Source organism: Varanus komodoensis, unplaced genomic scaffold, assembly GCF_004798865.1.
Source record: "Varanus komodoensis strain SLA01 unplaced genomic scaffold, ASM479886v1 scaffold23, whole genome shotgun sequence".
NCBI classification, from domain to species: Eukaryota; Metazoa; Chordata; class Lepidosauria; order Squamata; family Varanidae; genus Varanus; species Varanus komodoensis.
In genome coordinates, this window is record NW_025335627.1 from 7,060,145 (window position 1) to 7,076,985 (window position 16,841).

The window sequence follows — 16,841 nt, forward strand, 5'->3', positions numbered from 1 at the left end:
TGCACTGAGCCCAAATCTCCATGAGGCTTCCTTTCCCGGCAGGCGTGCGCTCGCTAGCCCTCCTGTGTGGCGAGAGCCGGAGCATTCACAGCAGCGCTTGCTCTGTGCATTCCAGGAGTTGCCGCTTGATGCGCTCCGCTACATGACAGGGGAATGTAATTATGGAGGCAGGGTGACCGATGACTGGGACCGCCGCACGCTGCGCAGCATTTTAAACAAGTTCTACAACCCGGTCATTGTGACGGATCTGGACTACAAGTTCGATGCCAGTGGAATTTATTACGCTCCTCCTGAAGGAGAAGTAAGTCAAGCACAATTGGTGGGACTGGGTTGGTGTTCAGGAGCGGCAGGGTTGGGTATCCTCCCAAAGCACAGGTCCACCACTGCAGCCAGCAGCTTCCTCTGCCTCTTGCTCTGGAGCAGACACTGGCGGTGGTGACAGAGAGGGGCCGGAGATGCACGGCTCGCTTGTCCGCCAGCCCGCTTGCTTGTCAAAGAAGCAAGTGGGAGCAGTGCTGAGGAGGAGGAGGAGGAGGAGGAGGAGGAGGAGGAGCACAAGCAGCCGGCTGCGGAGGGGGTGGGAAGGGAGATTTGCTGAGAAGGGGAGGGCACTGAGGACATCTTGCCCAAGGGGGCACCAAACCCTGGAGCTGGCTCTGCAGCAGCAGGTTCTCCTGCTCAAGCGCCACTGAAACGGAATGGAAACTGGGAAGGGCAAACACTCAGAGTAGGACTTGTCGTTTCCATGTCCTGCTGTGTACAAGAGAGTTGGGCAAACAGCATAATTCTTTCCTAGTATTCAGCAAGTTTGAAAACATGGTGGGGCTGCAGTGGCAAGCAAGGTGATGTCCTTTTTGACATTTGCTATGGTAGATGAAGTTAGCACCTGTGTAGCCAGCAAGGTGCATTTTAGCAGCCAGTTTCAACCCTTCCGTCACATTTCTGAGTGTGACCCTCGCTGCAACATCAAGGATGAGCCTATGTGGGTGGAACGGGGCTGGTGCATAGCAGCTGTGGTCACTAAGGATGGGGAGCAGGCTTGGTCCCCACCCCTAAGATATTCTGGGCTCAGCAGGTCAAGTCCTCTCTGTGAAGGGAATGCTATGGGGAAGAGAAGGACCCTGCACCTGGGAAGGAGCAGAGCTAATGTGGCCACCCATCACTAGTCTTGGTAGCCTGGTCCTCACTGACTGCAGTTCCAGAGGGCAGATTTTCCAAAGCTGGTGCCCTACAGGTGTTTTGGACCACAGTTCCCATCAGCCCAGCCAGCATGGCCAGTGGTTGGAGGTGATGGGAGTGATAGTTCAAAGTATCTGGAAGGCACCAGAGCTCTGAGAAGGCTGTCAAAGGATCGGAGATCCTTTGGTGTTAAGCTTGCTAGGATGTTCTGTGGACGTGGGGCGCACCTGCACAGAGTTTTTGCAATGCACTGGCCTGTCCTCTTCGCTCATCTTGCTCTTCACAGTGATGAAGGGTTTGCTGCTGGAGGTGGCATAAATTCCAAGCTGATCAATGCTGATCAATAAGGTTCTGGTCCTAGGAAGGGAAGGGCTTCAGAGAATCCATAGCCATCTTTCATTGCAAAGAACTGAGTCTACATTAGCTGAAAAAAAGGGCCTGCAGATTCACTGAACAGGTTATAGATGGTTTTGGCTCCTTATACAAGAAAATGCCCAGGATCTAGCCATTTTTCTCAATTTCTCGCTTCCATCCCATTTTAGTATCTAAGCTACATTGAATACACCAAGACACTTCCCCTGAATCCTGCCCCGGAAATCTTTGGGATGAATGCCAATGCTGACATCACCAAGGATCAGTCTGAAACGCAGTTGCTGTTTGACAACATTCTTCTCACACAGGTACATCAGTGTTAATTTGAGGCATTTGAGGCATTAGAAGTGACTGCCTACACAGCGATTACTGTTAATGGCTTGAAAATTCTTGATCAACTTCTAGAATAAAATTTTAAATATAGTGAGTCTGCTTTTCCTTTCTCCACATGAATATCTGCAATATTCATGAATTCACTGGCACTTTTATGAGGTGGAACACCATGATTATCTTTTATAAGGGCAATTTCCAGGAAGTCTGTAGGAGACTAAGGAAAGAGAATGCAAAAGTTTGTCAGGTTATCAGAATACTGGGTTTCATACTGATACAGGACCACAGCCTCCTCTTTCTTAACCCTTTCACTTTTTAAGAGGGTACACAGTTCCTTGAGCCCCTAAAAACAACCTTCGCATAAAACCCTTTAGCATAAGTGCGCATCTGTATGCACTTCTTTTTTATATATATATATATGATTACACCATGATGAAATGAGCTGTCAGAGATCTGTGACTGGGGTCTTCAGCAAGTTTTGCAGTTGGAGGTTATTGGACAAAGATGTGGAGGTGTGTTTTGACTACTTTGCCCCAAGCTGCATTTCTGGTCCCAAAGAGGCCCTAACCTGGAACGTGTCAGTCAGTACACCCAGAGGACTTTCTTTGAGTCGCTCCTAATCTATGGAATGACCTGCCAGGAGACATTATTATTATTATTATTATTATTATTATTATTATTATTATTATTATTATGCATCAGATATCCCAGACTGCTACATTCAAGCAGGAATTAAAAACATCTCTTCCGACAGGCTTTCCAGATTAGTTTTATTCAACATGCTTATTTTTGTTTAAATTTGCGTTATTGCTGTTTTAATTTCTTGTAAACTGTCCAGAGTCAATGGGAATGGGGTGGTATATAAAAATCATATATATACATATCACATGTGAGGACATTGGGTTGTACCCTACAAGTTTTAGGTCACATATTTCTGGTAATTTTTCAGGGGTCTTTTCTTTCAGAAAGCTTCTGCTTATGCATTTGCTTTAGCTTTACCTGGTAGACACAATCTAACCAAAGTAAGTCAAGGCTAGTGCTGCCATCTTGGTCATGCCCATACAGGGGGAAATCCCATTGTACTCAGTAAGACTTACTTCTGAGTAGACATACCTAGGCCTGCACTGCATGGCCCACTGAAGGCTCTCAGATGGGACTTCATCCCTAAGCAAGAGCTGGTGAAAGCTATTGGAGTTCCACTGTGACAACCTTTGGGTTGATCGTTCCTTTGTGTGCTTGCTGGGACTGTTACAAGTAGGAGGAGGTACTGCATGGGGCACACAGCTGGCCTAAGTGTGTCAAATCCTGCCGAACACAACGGGTCTGCGTACCTTGTGTCCCTCCAGGCATCCCTGGACTGAGACACCCGTCACCCCTCACCATGGCTGTGCTGGCTGTGTCTGATGGGAGGAGTTATTTATTTATTTATTAAAACATTTCTATGCCGCCCCTTGCCGAAGCCTCGGGGCGGCTCACAGCACAAATAAAATACAATAAAATACAAAAATAACAATATAAAATTAACAATATAAAATAAATAACAATATAAAAGAAGTCGCCCTGGCCAGAGGTTTGCTTTAGAGGTTTGCTTTATCGAGATCTCCAACTAATGCATTTCTGTATGCTGAGTATAAGGCCGTTTTCTATCCAGTGTAAAGGCCTACAGACAGGGCCTATGCTGAACTGAAATATTAGTCAGGACTAGCCGTGTTTGATGGTTTCTTTGCTCCTCTTCTCTTTTAAAAAGTCCCGTGCATCAGGTGCTGGTGCCAAGTCATCCGACGAAGTCGTTTGCGAGGTGGCAGGGGACATCCAGAGCAAGCTTCCTGCGGACTTCCACATTGAAGCAGCAATGAGGAGATACCCGACAGCCTACACCCAGAGCATGAACACGGTGCTCGTCCAAGAGATGGGTCGATTTAACAAACTACTGCAAACAATCCGGGAGTCCTGCATCAACATTCAGAAAGCAGTCAAGGTGAGTGCTCCTCCAGGGAGGCGTGTTCAGTCAGAGCAGGCCAGCAAGAGGAGCTGTCAGCTCCCATTAACTTCACGGGCGCCTCTGGGAACTTGCCGCATTGCTCTTTTAGTCTGTGGTGTCATCATCATTCCCGATCTCTGCCTTTAGCTGCCATTTGTGAGCACCACTTCCAAACTAATGTGCTGTGCCACGCTGCATTATGTATTGCTGCTGATGCAAAAATGCCGTAAAGGAACGAGAAGTCTGCCCTGCGTTTGAACGGTCCAAGGCGTCTCTACTTTTCCAACAATCTATACCCCACCATGCAGCTGGGAGGCCTCTTAGCAGGGGATGGTTGAAAAATGTGCTCCATAGAGCTGTACCTCCTGAGGCCAAACATAGACCTGGGTATGTTTTGCAGTCAATTCACCGAGTTTCAGATTTTACAGTAGGTTCTGCAGAGAAGTGCCTGTTAATGTGCATGCGGTTGAAAGCTGGACCAAAACAGTGCATGCATTTCTAAAATGTGCATATGCTTATGCCAAATGTATCATGTGAAACATTTGCAGATTTCTGTGTGGGAAGGAAAGCCCTGTACAGAAGCAGGATGGAATGAGCTTGGCAGGGGGCAAAAAAATCATCAAGCTCATACGATCCCTTCTCTTGATAGTCCATGTGTTAGCTGCTCTGGCAGCTTTCCCCAACCTCCTCAATGTTTCAGAAATGTGGACCATACTAGCAGGAAAAGATAGTTGTAGTCAAAAACACGTGCGTAGCAGTGAACACAGAACTAGCAACCGTGAAGTCCCTGGTTTAGATTGTGCCTATAGTTAGGTAGTTTATTCATATTAATTCAAATGCATTTTATTCCACCTTTTCTCAGTTTGCGTTATCCCAGAGCGCAGGAGGCTATTGCTGGCAATTGATGGCCCTTACCACACTGAAAGATGAGCAGGTGTACAACCCCCCCCCCCCCCCCCCCCCCCCCCCCGTGTCCCAGGATCATGTTGTCAGAGCAGACAGGCAGATGGAGTTGGCGTCTGTGTTTGCCACACAGTCTGGGCCCTGGGTCTGCATCTCTGCCGCAAGGTCTGTTGTTGCCGGTAAACACCCTTTTTAGAGGAGGCAGCTGAGGGCCACGCAAGCTTCCACTGAGGGCCTGTGAAAGAGACGTGTCATTGTCCACAATACATTTGAGTGGTCTTAGCTGGAAACTGTAGGGAATAACGTACCAGGGACAGTTTTTTCCTTTGAAAACTGACTTAATATGTGCCAAGAGGGTTGGATGCATGACTGGTGCTTCATTATGTGTTAGTAGTATGTAATGTAAGGCACAATATTACAGCCATTTATACAGGGCTTCATGTAAGTCTGACGTGAGTGGAGTGATAGGGACTGATGCAAAGAGAACTGTGAAATGAAGTGCTATCGCAGCCACATCATCAGCGCTGGAAAGCCACACGTACTGGTGCAGCACCGCTGTTGCGGGAAGTTAACTCGACAAGCTCGTCCCCTGACAGGGCTGAAGGGGGCTGCTTTATGCCTGCCAGAGCGGCTGTAGCTGACTGAGGTCAGTGTGTTGAGGGCAGGTTGATCAAAAGCATGGCGAGAACTGAGGAAGAGGCTCCGGTAACATGCTATTTCCCTTGTCCATCCATCAACCAGGGTCTGGTGGTAATGTCTGCAGAACTGGAAGAGGTGGTAAATAGCATTCTGACAGGCAAAATCCCAGGCATGTGGATGAAAAAGTCCTACCCGAGCCTCAAGCCCCTTGGCAGCTACGTGAATGATTTTCTCGCGAGGCTGAAGTTCTTACAGGTGAGCACATCTGCTGGGTGAAACGCATCCAGCTTTTTGAGATGACTTTTTTCTTGATCTTTAGTAACAAGTGCATTTTCTTCCCATGCTTAGTGAGAAAGAGGCTAGACTTTTGGGGTAGAATCTACCAAAACACACAACCACAGCAATAGTTGGGCTGCAGTTTAATTCTGGCCCCCGCATGATTGCTCTCTCAGCAAAATGTTTAAGAAAAGCAAAGTGGAGGACTTAGATTATCCTCAACATGCCCCTGGCATAAGCCTGCAGCCCATGTTACAACTTTCTCCTTAGCCTACTCCACCCATAAGAAAGGCCCGCATCTTCAGCCTTTTACCACTTCACTGCATTGCCTAGAATCACCTGTCGAGTGTGGTGACCGGACTGAAGATCCTTAGTAGAAGGTTCTTCTCACACAGCTATCCCTCCGCCCCAAGTTCCACTGGTCTGCTCTGGAGCCTGCAGGCCACACTCCCTGTCGTTCTGGAAGTCACCCCAGAGAAGCCAGGACACCCCCACCCCCAGTCCCATTCTGTCTGTGCTCCTCTGAATGTAATCCTGAGTGCTTAATGCTGCAGTATCAACCTACAATCCTAGATGTTCTTCCTCTCTTGCTGCAGTTGTGGTACGAGAATGGAACTCCTCCTACATTCTGGCTTTCTGGCTTTTTCTTTACTCAAGCCTTTTTAACTGGCGCCCAACAGAATTTTGCCCGGAAATACACCATCCCAATAGATCTACTTGGATTTGACTACGAAGTCCTGGAAGACAAGGAATATAAGCATGCTCCTGAAGATGGTGAATATACAACCAGCTCTTCATTCATTTGTCCACACACAAGCATAAGCACATTTGTACCCTACCCTTGATTTTGGCCAGGAATGGGGAACGCTTGTTCAGCCCAAAGGCAGAATTCCATTTGGGAGCAGCTCTCCTGCCTGCATTCCAGTGGCTGGTGCAGCTGAAGGCAAAAGGGGTATGGACAGGAATACCAAACCAAGCTGCATAGGGTAGCTTAAAGCTCATAGAGTCACTAATGGAACCTTGGGACGTGGTCAGCCTTTTAGATGGGGCTGGGGAAGTGGCACAAATCCCAGGCAGCTGTGAAGGATCCGTAGCTGAGAGACCCTACAAGGACCAGATTAGGATCCCAGGGAGCCTGGATGTTTCCCTCACCTGAGACTTCCTCCTCCAGACAATTGTATGGAGAAATTGTATTCTGCTGCCAGAACCATATCAAATAGGTTGAGAATGTGACTGTCCCAAAGTCATCTAGTGAGCTTCATAGCGGATCAAGGACTTGAATCCAGTTGTTCCTAGACTTTCTCTGCACACTCTCGATGAGACATTTCTAAGTTTGATTGGAATGATGCATTCATACTTAGAAAAACAATTTCAAGGACTAGTATTTGACATAGCAGCAAGTGAATCAGAAGTTAACACCCTTCATAGCAACTACAATTAGGTAGTGGCCCAGCAACTTCTCTGCCAATCTCTTGTATTATGGATGTTTTGCATAGGTTCACGTTGGAAATTCTGTGAGTACTTCCTGTAGACCAGTAATGCCCAGTGGCCCTTTGCATGTAGTGATTACAGCACGCACAGTTGGAAACTAGTGTTTCAATTCCCACTTACATACCAAGATGATTCACAGCTAGTTCGTTCCTCCGTGTGATAGTTGGCATCCAAAAGGCAAGAAATCCATTCCTAATAGATTTCCTTCAACTGCTGCTACCTTTATGATCCAGTATATAGGCTACATGGTATTTATAAGAACCTCACTCCATGTGACCAAACCGTATTATTTCTGTACCAATGTGGGTCTGTTTCTTTCTAAATGCATACAGGTGTCTACGTTCATGGATTGTTCCTGGATGGGGCTCGCTGGAACAGAAAGACCAAGAAGCTAGGGGAATCCTATCCCAAAATTCTGTATGATAGCATGCCGGTGGTTAGTATTTACCCCACAAATTATTAGAATTTACTCAGATGGCCATGTTAAGCATTGTAATGTATAAGGCAGCACTGAACTTAACTTTTAACTTCTGTATAGGACTGGAACAGTCGATGTGAGTTTTAAGTGGACTCCGGGGATGGTGGAGGACAGGAAGGCCTGGAGGAGTGTTGTCCATGGGGTTGCGATGGGTTGGACGTGGCTTTGCAACTAACAATAGGACTGGGCTGCAAGAGGCCTGACTTGCTCAAACTGGTGCAGTACCCAATAATACACTGCACTTTTTGCAGCTGGCAACTTTCTTCCATGAAAACAAAAGGCTTTTCCAAGGTTACGAGTTGCATATGTGGCATTAGACTCATGGTGGCCAATTCATTTCTCCACGCCATTCTTTGTGCTCCTGCAACTCATGGGCACATGTGAACTAGCCCTTGGTCCACAACTGTGTGTTACTTTGTGACAAGTGCGTCTCTCTGTGCTGGTCAATATAATTGATGGACTGAGCTATACAAAAGAAAGCTGCCTCTAAGATTCAAGGATTCATTTCCACAGACCAGTCAGGTAGTTTATAATGCATAGGTGGCCTGAAATGGAATGCTGCATTTTAAGAATAACCCATTGTTTGCTGCCTTTGTCACAGATGTGGTTAAAGCCTTGCAAGAGGTCTGAAATTCCTGATCGACCCAGTTACTTGGCTCCAGTATACAAGACGAGTGAGCGAAGAGGAACTTTGTCCACAACAGGCCACTCCACCAATTTTGTGATTGCCATGATTCTTCCTTCTGATAAACCAGAGGAACATTGGATCGGACGAGGGGTGGCGCTTTTGTGCCAGCTGAACTCATAATCTTGGGGCAGGGGTGGGGGAGGGAGACCAGCCTTGCATCCTACAATTGTTACAATTTTTAAACTGTTTTCTGAAAAAATGCAAATGTTTGGAAGCTTTTAAATTGATTTGATTTGTACCTTTGGGTTTCTAAAAAAAAGATTAAAAAATAAAATTGCTAGGCAGGGGAAAAGACATTAGGAAAAAAACCAACCAGCATGTGTGTTTGTTCAATAATTTTATTTTCTTATGTTCCTTATGAACAAGGAACATTCATAAGATAAACACAACACTGTCGACAATGAACAAAAACAGCATTTAATCACTTCCAGCTTTTTTTTTTTTAAAAATGGATTTTGTTATAACAAAACAACCCAACCCACTCCATCCCACCCCCCAAACAAGAAGCTGATATCTCAAATATCCTTTAGGATCATAATCACATTGTTTCAAACCCTAAGGAAAGAAGTCACACTGCATCCTAGGATACTACAGCATTTTCTAAGCAATAATAATCACAGCTGAGTGGGTGCAGTGTGATTGCCATGGGATGTCACACAGTGACAGCATCTGAAGATACAAGAAACATTTATGCCCTCCCACAGATGCATGTTGCAATGAGACCGGACTCCCACAGAATGGAATGAGAAGCCAGGTAGAAACGCAAGTGGAATCCCCACTGTCCCAAATGTGACTTGCACACCCTTGCATTTCAGCACAGCCTGGGATTCAAATACTTAAGGAAACCGGAGAAGCTTCTTCACCAAGTGTAACAAGCACACCAAGCAAATGAGGGAGCATCCCATCCTGAAGAAAAATACAAACCCGAGCAGTTCTCAACATGGCCTCTGTATTTAACCATTTTTTCTTTTCCATATTCTATTACTGGACGCTAATTTTTCCTTTGTTTCCCTAAGAAAGGCAACATTACTATAGCACATGCCAGCAAAACAAAACAAAACAAAACAAAACAAAAAAGGATACTACCTGAAGTAGAGAACTTCTATTCATAATTACAAAAGCAAACCTTAAAAACCAGGTGTTCCCCCCCCCCACTCCCCTTTCCTGTCTAGCATTCAGCAATGCCATGACTCTTCACAGGTGTTATTAAAATGGAGTCAGACTCCTCAAGCCAGAGCAGGTGAACGTTCCATTCATTCCTTTCAGTGGGAGCTCAGCATCACTTCATCCAGCTTATAGCCGGAAATGTTCAACTAAAAAAAAATTCCACCCTCTCCAGGGAGGAGGGCAAGGCCAAGTAGGGAGGGTCCAATCCATGGTCCTTACAGCTGTGAGAGTCCCAATGATTCAAATTCAAATAAGTTATCTTTGCTTAAAAGGATGCAGGATCCAAATCTGCTTGCAAACACCAACCAGTCGACATTTGGTGGATTCAGAATATTATACAGATTCCCCCCCACCAACAAAAGACACACAACATAACTTTAAAGTAGACAATGATGGTCACATAGAAGAGGAATGTCTAGCGAAAAGATATGGAAGAGTCAGAAAGAAAAGTCTGCATGAACTTGGAATGAAAGCCTTGTTCAGTTTTCTAACCGAGTTCATTTTTAGGAGCTAACTAGTAGGCTAAAACTACAACAGCCAGATAAAACTTAAGCGGTGCTTTACCACTTTAGCTTGTATAGTCAGAGCTGAACAAAGGCAGACTAGCATGCTGGAAGAAACCAACTGCCAGGCTTAGAACTCTTACACTGGACTGGAAGATGAACAGAGCTTGGAGCTTTTCATCAACCCCTAAGATCAGAGCACAAAGACGACCAATCTGCACCTGGCAATACAAGCTGCTTGGCACTACACAAATATTAAAGCTGATTTCTGCAGGTTAAGGCTTTTGGCTCAGCCGCTCCTCCCTGTCCACCTGCACCACAGGTTCACAACTACTTTACTACAGTCCAAAGGTCTGCCCTGGCATTACCTCGTTAGTGTGTCTCCCCTTCCCATACTGCTCCAGTAACATCGGAACCCAGTGGCCAGGTGGGAGACCTTGACCACACCAATGAGATAAAGCTGGCAAGGCCCCCCAACATGACTGCTGCGTTGCAAAACAACAGGAGCCCTAGGTGATAAAATACAACATTAAACAATGCCTGCACATCAAATGCCCTTTATGACAAAACTCACTGGCTTCAAGCGCAGGTGGCAAGGCATTCGAAGTAATACATTCAAAGTGCTCATGGGAATGACGTAAACGGTCTCCAGGACTGCCTTCGAGGGCCTCTGCTGTGATCCAGCGATTAGCCATTCTCAGCCTGGAATTTTAAGGTTTTCATGTGAGAAAAGGAGTTTGGCTGTCACAACTGAAGGGAATCCACAGTGCAGGCTTCACTAGAGGAGCAAAGAAAGAAACCCAAAGCCCAAACTGCTCAGTAGTTCAGGATTTAAGTAGCACCGCTACATAAAACGCTACTGCAGCAAAAGAACCAGCAAGTGTCCACAAGCAGTATTAACTATGACGGTTCGCCCATAAAAGTCTACAAGCTAATATTGAGAACATAATACTTGTTGCTTCCCCCATGGGGCACAAGCCTCTAAGGTTCAATGAGGAAACCTGCAGCTTGCCTTCTTGGACTTCAAGAAGGGTAAGAATACAGAACTTGACCCACATACAGGGGAAGAAGAGGCTCCTAGATCTGCAGTGTTCCCTCCCAGGGGAGCTGCAAAGGGCAGAGCTGCTGGACAAGGGGGAGTGCAAAGCAGCGGCTGCAGGCCAGAGTGCCTGCCGGAGACCCTGTACTGGCAAGCTGATTGGCAAAGGACTGAGCAAAAGGATGCGGGACTGCAGACAGGCCTTGGAACCAGAAGACGACGACGTGGTTTTGCTTTGGTCACCATCCATTCGGCACAGTGCAAAACAGCCGGAAGATTACCAGAGCTGATGCAGGTGAATGCACCGCTCACACGGCCCAAAGGCAATTGATGAATATACCATGCTTTGAGAATTGTTTTTTATATATGTGTGTTTTTTTTTTTAAAGGGAAGCAACCCAACTCAGAATGCTTTCCTGTCGTGCATTGCTAGGTTTATTTTTGTCGAACAGGTAGGGGGCAAGGGAGTGGTGAGTGGCATGAGGGGAAGGGAACCGCTTCAGAGGCCGTGGCAAGTTTCAGACTGTCCGCAGAGGATGCCTTGGAAACGTGCGCTCTGGCTCTCTGCAGAGGGGTGCGTTTCATCACTTGCTCAAGTGTAACACAAAAGGCTTTACCAGCAAGAGATCCAACGTCTGCTGCACACTGCAACAGCAAACTGGAAAATGGCACATTACAGCATCCTCAGGACTGCCGCTGCTTTTCCTGCTTCCGATCCAGGACTGATTTATTTCATCTTGCTTTGTTTTTTTAAGAATCTAGCTCTTACCTTTGGGGTGCCGAACTGCTTTCAAACAGGCCTTCGACTTGTCTGCCTCGGCTAGGAAGCAGGACTGTGTTTGTGCAGCCCTGGAGTACGGTTAACTTCCAAGAGCAGCATGTGCCACTGCTTTGCCTGGGACAAATGTGCATACAGTACAGTACAGCAGTGCCGACTGAAAGCCATACAGTAACATGGTTGTAACCACAGTTTGAAAAGAAATGGAAATGGTCAAAACTGGATGTCCAACACTATTTTGTCTTCATAAAGGGCAATCACCAACATGATGGCAAATCCCAGGAGCAGCCCTAAATTCTGGAGGACGAACTGCCCCACTGGACAGTAGCCGTGCTCTTCGTTATCGCCATCGCCGTGAAGCATCTCCGGAAGCTGAAAAGAAGAAGGTGGCTGAGTAACCATCTTGCACTCAGTATGGCTGACAGCACTGTAGGGAGAAGCCACTAGCATCACAGGACTATACGTGGTGCTTGAGGCTGTAGTTCAGGAACAGAGGCGTTCCTTGTTGTAGAACCGAGAATTGCCCCTTATCAACATTTGGGGCAGTGGAGAGGAGAAATGGAGAGCCAAGATTAAGAGATCAGTTCCAACAGGATGTCTGCCAGCCCCATGATTTTTAAATAAAAAAGTAAAATGTTAACGCTGGCAAGCTGCAAAGCAGAAGGTTGCCCTCCTGTGACATCTTTATTTGGATACAAAAGAGCCCATTTGGTTTTGGAGGTAACTACCTTTTCTGCTTTGGTTTGCAGACAAGTACCTCCCCTTTTAGTTTGCCTTCTAGGACATGAGTGGCTTATGGCTTCCCCTCCTCACCATGGCAGCCACTTCTGAATGGGCAGGCCCCATCCCACAGCAGACATTTTGTGAGGATGCCTACAACTCTGAAAACCTCTCATGTGCTCACCAGCCCAAAAGGTGGGTAGCTTTAGGGTTAACCTTTGTAAAGAAACTTAGGAGCTGGCTAAAAGCTTGTGCGCTTCAGCCAGACAGATCCTCCCTGGCTTATCCCTGCCAGCTTTTATGAACCACTTAAAAACCGAGAACCTGGTTAGCTTTCACTGTGGTTAACATCAGAGCTGAGTAGGTACAGAAAGGCGGGAAGTGGGAAAGTATCCCCAGTCTACTGTAGATAGCTTAATCATATTTGAGAGACTTACGCCATTGCATCTGCATGAGCCCTGTATTTTGTTAAAGTCTCTCTGGTTCAGGACCGTCACAGATTTTCTGTTCTCTTTTATGGATTGTACCTGAGCATGCTTTAAGGAACAGATGAGGAACTGCTGCTGATCTGCAGAGCCCTTCTGTCCAGTACGCCAGCCAGCCCTGCTCCACCTACTGTGTCCAACTCCAGGGGGCACAGCGGAGGAGGATCATCTCCTGAATGCTGCTGGAGTCCCCCCACAAAAAAATCTCCCCACCTAACGGCCTAAGACAGCAATCAAGGTTCCTCCCCTAATTGCCAACCAGTGGGGGTGAATTTCATTTTAGGATGATTTTATGTAGGGAAGGGAGGGTCATGTTTTCCCTCTCCATGTGCATTAATCCAGAGAGACTCTTTCCCACTCCAAGCAAGACTCTCCTCCTCTCCTCTCCACTACACATGGCTGACATGTGTAAAATTTCACATGCTGTCCTTATCTATTTGCTGCATGTTCCCCTCTTCACCAGGAATGGCCACTGTGGCAGGTTTATTTAGTGCAATACGAAAAACTGCAGTGCGGTTGTGCAGGTTTGTGCACACGCGGCGTTATGAGACTGGGACGGCCACCCGCCTGCCCTTGAGCCTCTCCCTTCACTGGTTAAGAGGCAGAGAAGAAGGAACCTTTTCCAAGCAGCGCATAGGTGGTGGGGACGGGGAACACACAACCCTGCAGCCTGTTTGCAGAGGCACCAGCCAGCCCTGTGAGTGCCCCCAGGACACTGATGGTAAGAAATCACTGCAGAACACCTCCTTTATGAGAAATGCCTGACACCCCAGGCCGTGTGGGAGCGCCCCCAACTCAGCTCCTTCCTGCCCCCCTGCGCCCCCTCCTGTCGAGACAGTGATGCTGCAGGGGTCCTCCCCCACAGCTTAGGCTGCAGCGAGCCCTCCCCAGCCGCGTGGCCTGCAGATGTGTCGGGAGTGAGTGCTCATCCTCCCTCTTGCCAGTGCCGTGACTGGGGTGGCTGCGGCTGAGCAGGAGCTACTGTCCAAGACAAGTGGGGGCAGGTCTGGGGCAGCAGGAATGGCTCTCGCCTGAATGGAGTCCGGGAAGACACAACGCCCGCTCTGGCTGCAGGTCCTCCCACAGAGGCGAATGAAACAGGGCTCCCTGGCCCTCACCAGCTCTTCCAAATAGCAGCCGCTGCCCGGTGCCGCCGGATTACTGCCCCCAAACCGTGGCACTGCTGCGATCCGCGCACCACACGGACGAGCGCGAGCCTTACCATGTCTACCAGGGCGACGTAGAGGAACATGCCGGCTGTGATGGCAAAGATCCAGAGCGTGATGTTATTGGCGTACTGTCCCACGGCCGTTCCGATGAGCATGCCCACGTAGGCCATCATCGCCGAGAGGAGGTTGTAAACAATGGCCTGCTTCACCGTCATGCCTGCTTTCAGGAGCACGGCGAAGTCACCTGCAGGGAATGCAGAACGGTCACTGAGCAGCCTCCAAGAACCCTCGCCTAAAGAAACCCAGGGGCACGCGGAGTCACCTCAGACTGATAGGAGCAAAGCAGATTGGTAAATCGAGCCGTTTACATGCGCAATTTTATCTACTGTTGTAGAGGTGCTAAAAGTAATTCTTAAAAGTACTGTGATTTTTGTTCGTGTATGGCTGCATCTCCTGAGCTAAGTGCTTGCGAGCGGGTCCATGTTGCTGCTGACAGGGCAGGCTGAGCCGGGGGGGGGGGGTGTCCTGCTCCAGAAGTCAGTCAGTGGGCGAGTGGGGGGAGGCATGCTCCCCATTTCGCTTTTGAGGCACAGACTTGGCTGTTAAGACAGTACTATCCTGTCGTGCTTTTATTTATTTATTTATTTATTTATTTATTTTGGATGGGGTGCCCGTCTTTCATTTTTATGAATCTGGTGGCTTTGTTCCCCCCAGCAGAACAAATCTCCTAGATAAATGGGTGGCTAGCAATGCAGCTGCTGCCACAAGGGAAAACTACACCTGGAAGCATGGGTCAAAGGCAGAGCTGAGCTGCAGAGTAATGGCAAGAGGCAGAAATAAATGGAGGATGAAAATCAAAGAAGCAATTTAAAAGGGGCAAAGCGAGCTGACATCCTTTAAGTCCAGGACATGATCAATTGATCCCTTCCTGAGATCCCGTAAGCCTGCAGGAGTGAGAAAAGAGCCTCAATAAGGTAGCCTGTGTGGAAGTGCTCACGGCCGTGGAATGAACATTTTTTTAAAAACCTGACACAAGAAGCACAGCCCCATTCTCAACGCACTGAAGCTGGCAGAGAAGCCAGAGCTTCCTATGCTGCTAGCATAATGCTGCAGTACTAAGCCAGGACTGCTGAGGTTTAGTACTAAATTGCTCTTTGCATTAGAAATGGCCAGAAGTGCCCACGGTTTTTGGAGAGGGTCTACAGCATTTCTGGTATCGCCATCCGTGACTCTGGAATTCGCTAGCAGGTCTCAACCTCCATGTGGGCAGCACCTCAATGCCAGTCGCTGGCCCCTCTCTTCTGCTTAACTGTGTCCCTGCACTGGTCCTGTGCTAATGGGCAGCAAAGTATCTCCCCCGTCAGGTGCTCGTGTGTCGGGAAATACTACCCATGGTCAGGTTCTCACACTCCCAGCCCCCTACGTGTTCAGAGGTCGCAGATGCAGAAATGCTCGGTGCTGCTCCGTTCCCATTTGTAGTGGGTCTCGTTTGCCTTAGACCTCGGCGGGACTGGAAATGCTCAGAGGCCTAGGCCAGGTGGGCCACAGAGATGCAGCTGCGGGGGACTGCACGGCTGCATTCTCAACTGTTTGCCTGGCATTTCTGACTATGTGGTAATCACATCCATTAAGGCGGCAGCCTGTTATTCATAGCATGGAAGAGGAAAACATGTGCAGCTGACATCGCAGTGCTGATTACCCAATTCATGGGGAAGCTCGTGGCAAAATACTGCTATGGATGTGCTGATTCCTCCTGTCAAGCCAGCACTGAAAGCTGCTCCTGGGGGGAGAAACAAAGACAAAGGACAGTCATTTCAGCTCAGCTGTTTTAAAGCAAGCCATCACACAGATAGTAAAAGGGCGTTCTTTGTCCGAAGATTTCATACTGTAAACAGCAGGTGTCATCTGCTGAATGCCTTCCCCTTCAGGGCTCTGTCCTATGTTTCTGAAATAATTCATAACTCAATTTGGGAGAATCAGAACGTCCTTTAGAAGAGACATCCAGAAGGGCAGCTTTGGCCCTCTACTCCTCTGTCTGGAATTTATATTTATTCCACTTTGGCGTTACCCAGACTTCTGGTTTCCAAGTTCCTGGCTACCTTGGTTTCTGGCACAGAAACCAGAAGAAGTGCTCTCTTTTTGACCAAATGTTAAGATCCAGACTATGTAACTAGCAGCCTCCCCCATCACATACAGATATGGCTGAGAAGAGCAGCTGAGAGCAGCAAGCCTCTGCTCACCCCCAGAGTGAGGGATGAGCCCTCCAAAGGTTTTGGCCTGCAGCTCCCATCCATGCTGGCAAGCATGGCTCAAGGATGATGGGGGCTGTGCACCACCGGGAATGCTATGGGCTGCCCTCCTTCCATCTAAGCATTTCCATTTGGGGCAAGGAAGAGAAAGATACATTGGAAGTTGCCTGGAACACCAGGCTGGGTTGGGTAAAGCAGAATTTGTCATTCCCTGATAGAAGAATGGCCTGTGAACAACCAAGTGTGGAAGGTTCTACAAACTGAAAGAGGTGGCTTGGCATTCTGGTTTTTTCTATTTTGAACAGACCATCAACATGCCAGAAATCAATCAATCAATCAATCAATCAATCAATCTCTCTCTCTCTCTCTCTCTCTCTCTCTCTCACACACACACA

At 47.7% G+C, this 16,841-nt stretch overlaps 2 protein-coding genes across 3 annotated transcripts in view; one reads left to right on the forward strand and one right to left on the reverse strand.

Annotated features, from left to right (window-relative positions):
- Positions 1 to 8,504, forward strand: part of DNAH7 (dynein axonemal heavy chain 7) — a 138,678-nt gene extending 130,174 nt beyond the window's left edge. Inside the window, exons 56-62 of the mRNA XM_044432146.1 lie at positions 116 to 301; positions 1,722 to 1,859; positions 3,629 to 3,859; positions 5,507 to 5,659; positions 6,277 to 6,454; positions 7,504 to 7,607; positions 8,251 to 8,504. Coding sequence (XP_044288081.1) covers positions 116 to 301; positions 1,722 to 1,859; positions 3,629 to 3,859; positions 5,507 to 5,659; positions 6,277 to 6,454; positions 7,504 to 7,607; positions 8,251 to 8,457 — 1,197 coding nt within the window. The 3' untranslated portion in view covers positions 8,458 to 8,504. The remainder of the gene's footprint in view (positions 1 to 115; positions 302 to 1,721; positions 1,860 to 3,628; positions 3,860 to 5,506; positions 5,660 to 6,276; positions 6,455 to 7,503; positions 7,608 to 8,250) is intronic.
- Positions 8,505 to 8,657: 153 nt separating this feature from the next.
- SLC39A10 (solute carrier family 39 member 10) overlaps positions 8,658 to 16,841 on the reverse strand; it is a 48,139-nt gene continuing 39,955 nt past the window's right edge. For both annotated transcript variants that reach the window (XM_044432008.1, XM_044432007.1), the window contains exons 8-10: positions 15,897 to 15,977; positions 14,251 to 14,441; positions 8,658 to 12,195 (exon numbers count right to left, since the gene is read on the reverse strand). In XM_044432008.1, the coding sequence (XP_044287943.1) occupies positions 12,037 to 12,195; positions 14,251 to 14,441; positions 15,897 to 15,977 (431 nt within the window). In that variant the 3' untranslated portion in view covers positions 8,658 to 12,036. The remainder of the gene's footprint in view (positions 12,196 to 14,250; positions 14,442 to 15,896; positions 15,978 to 16,841) is intronic.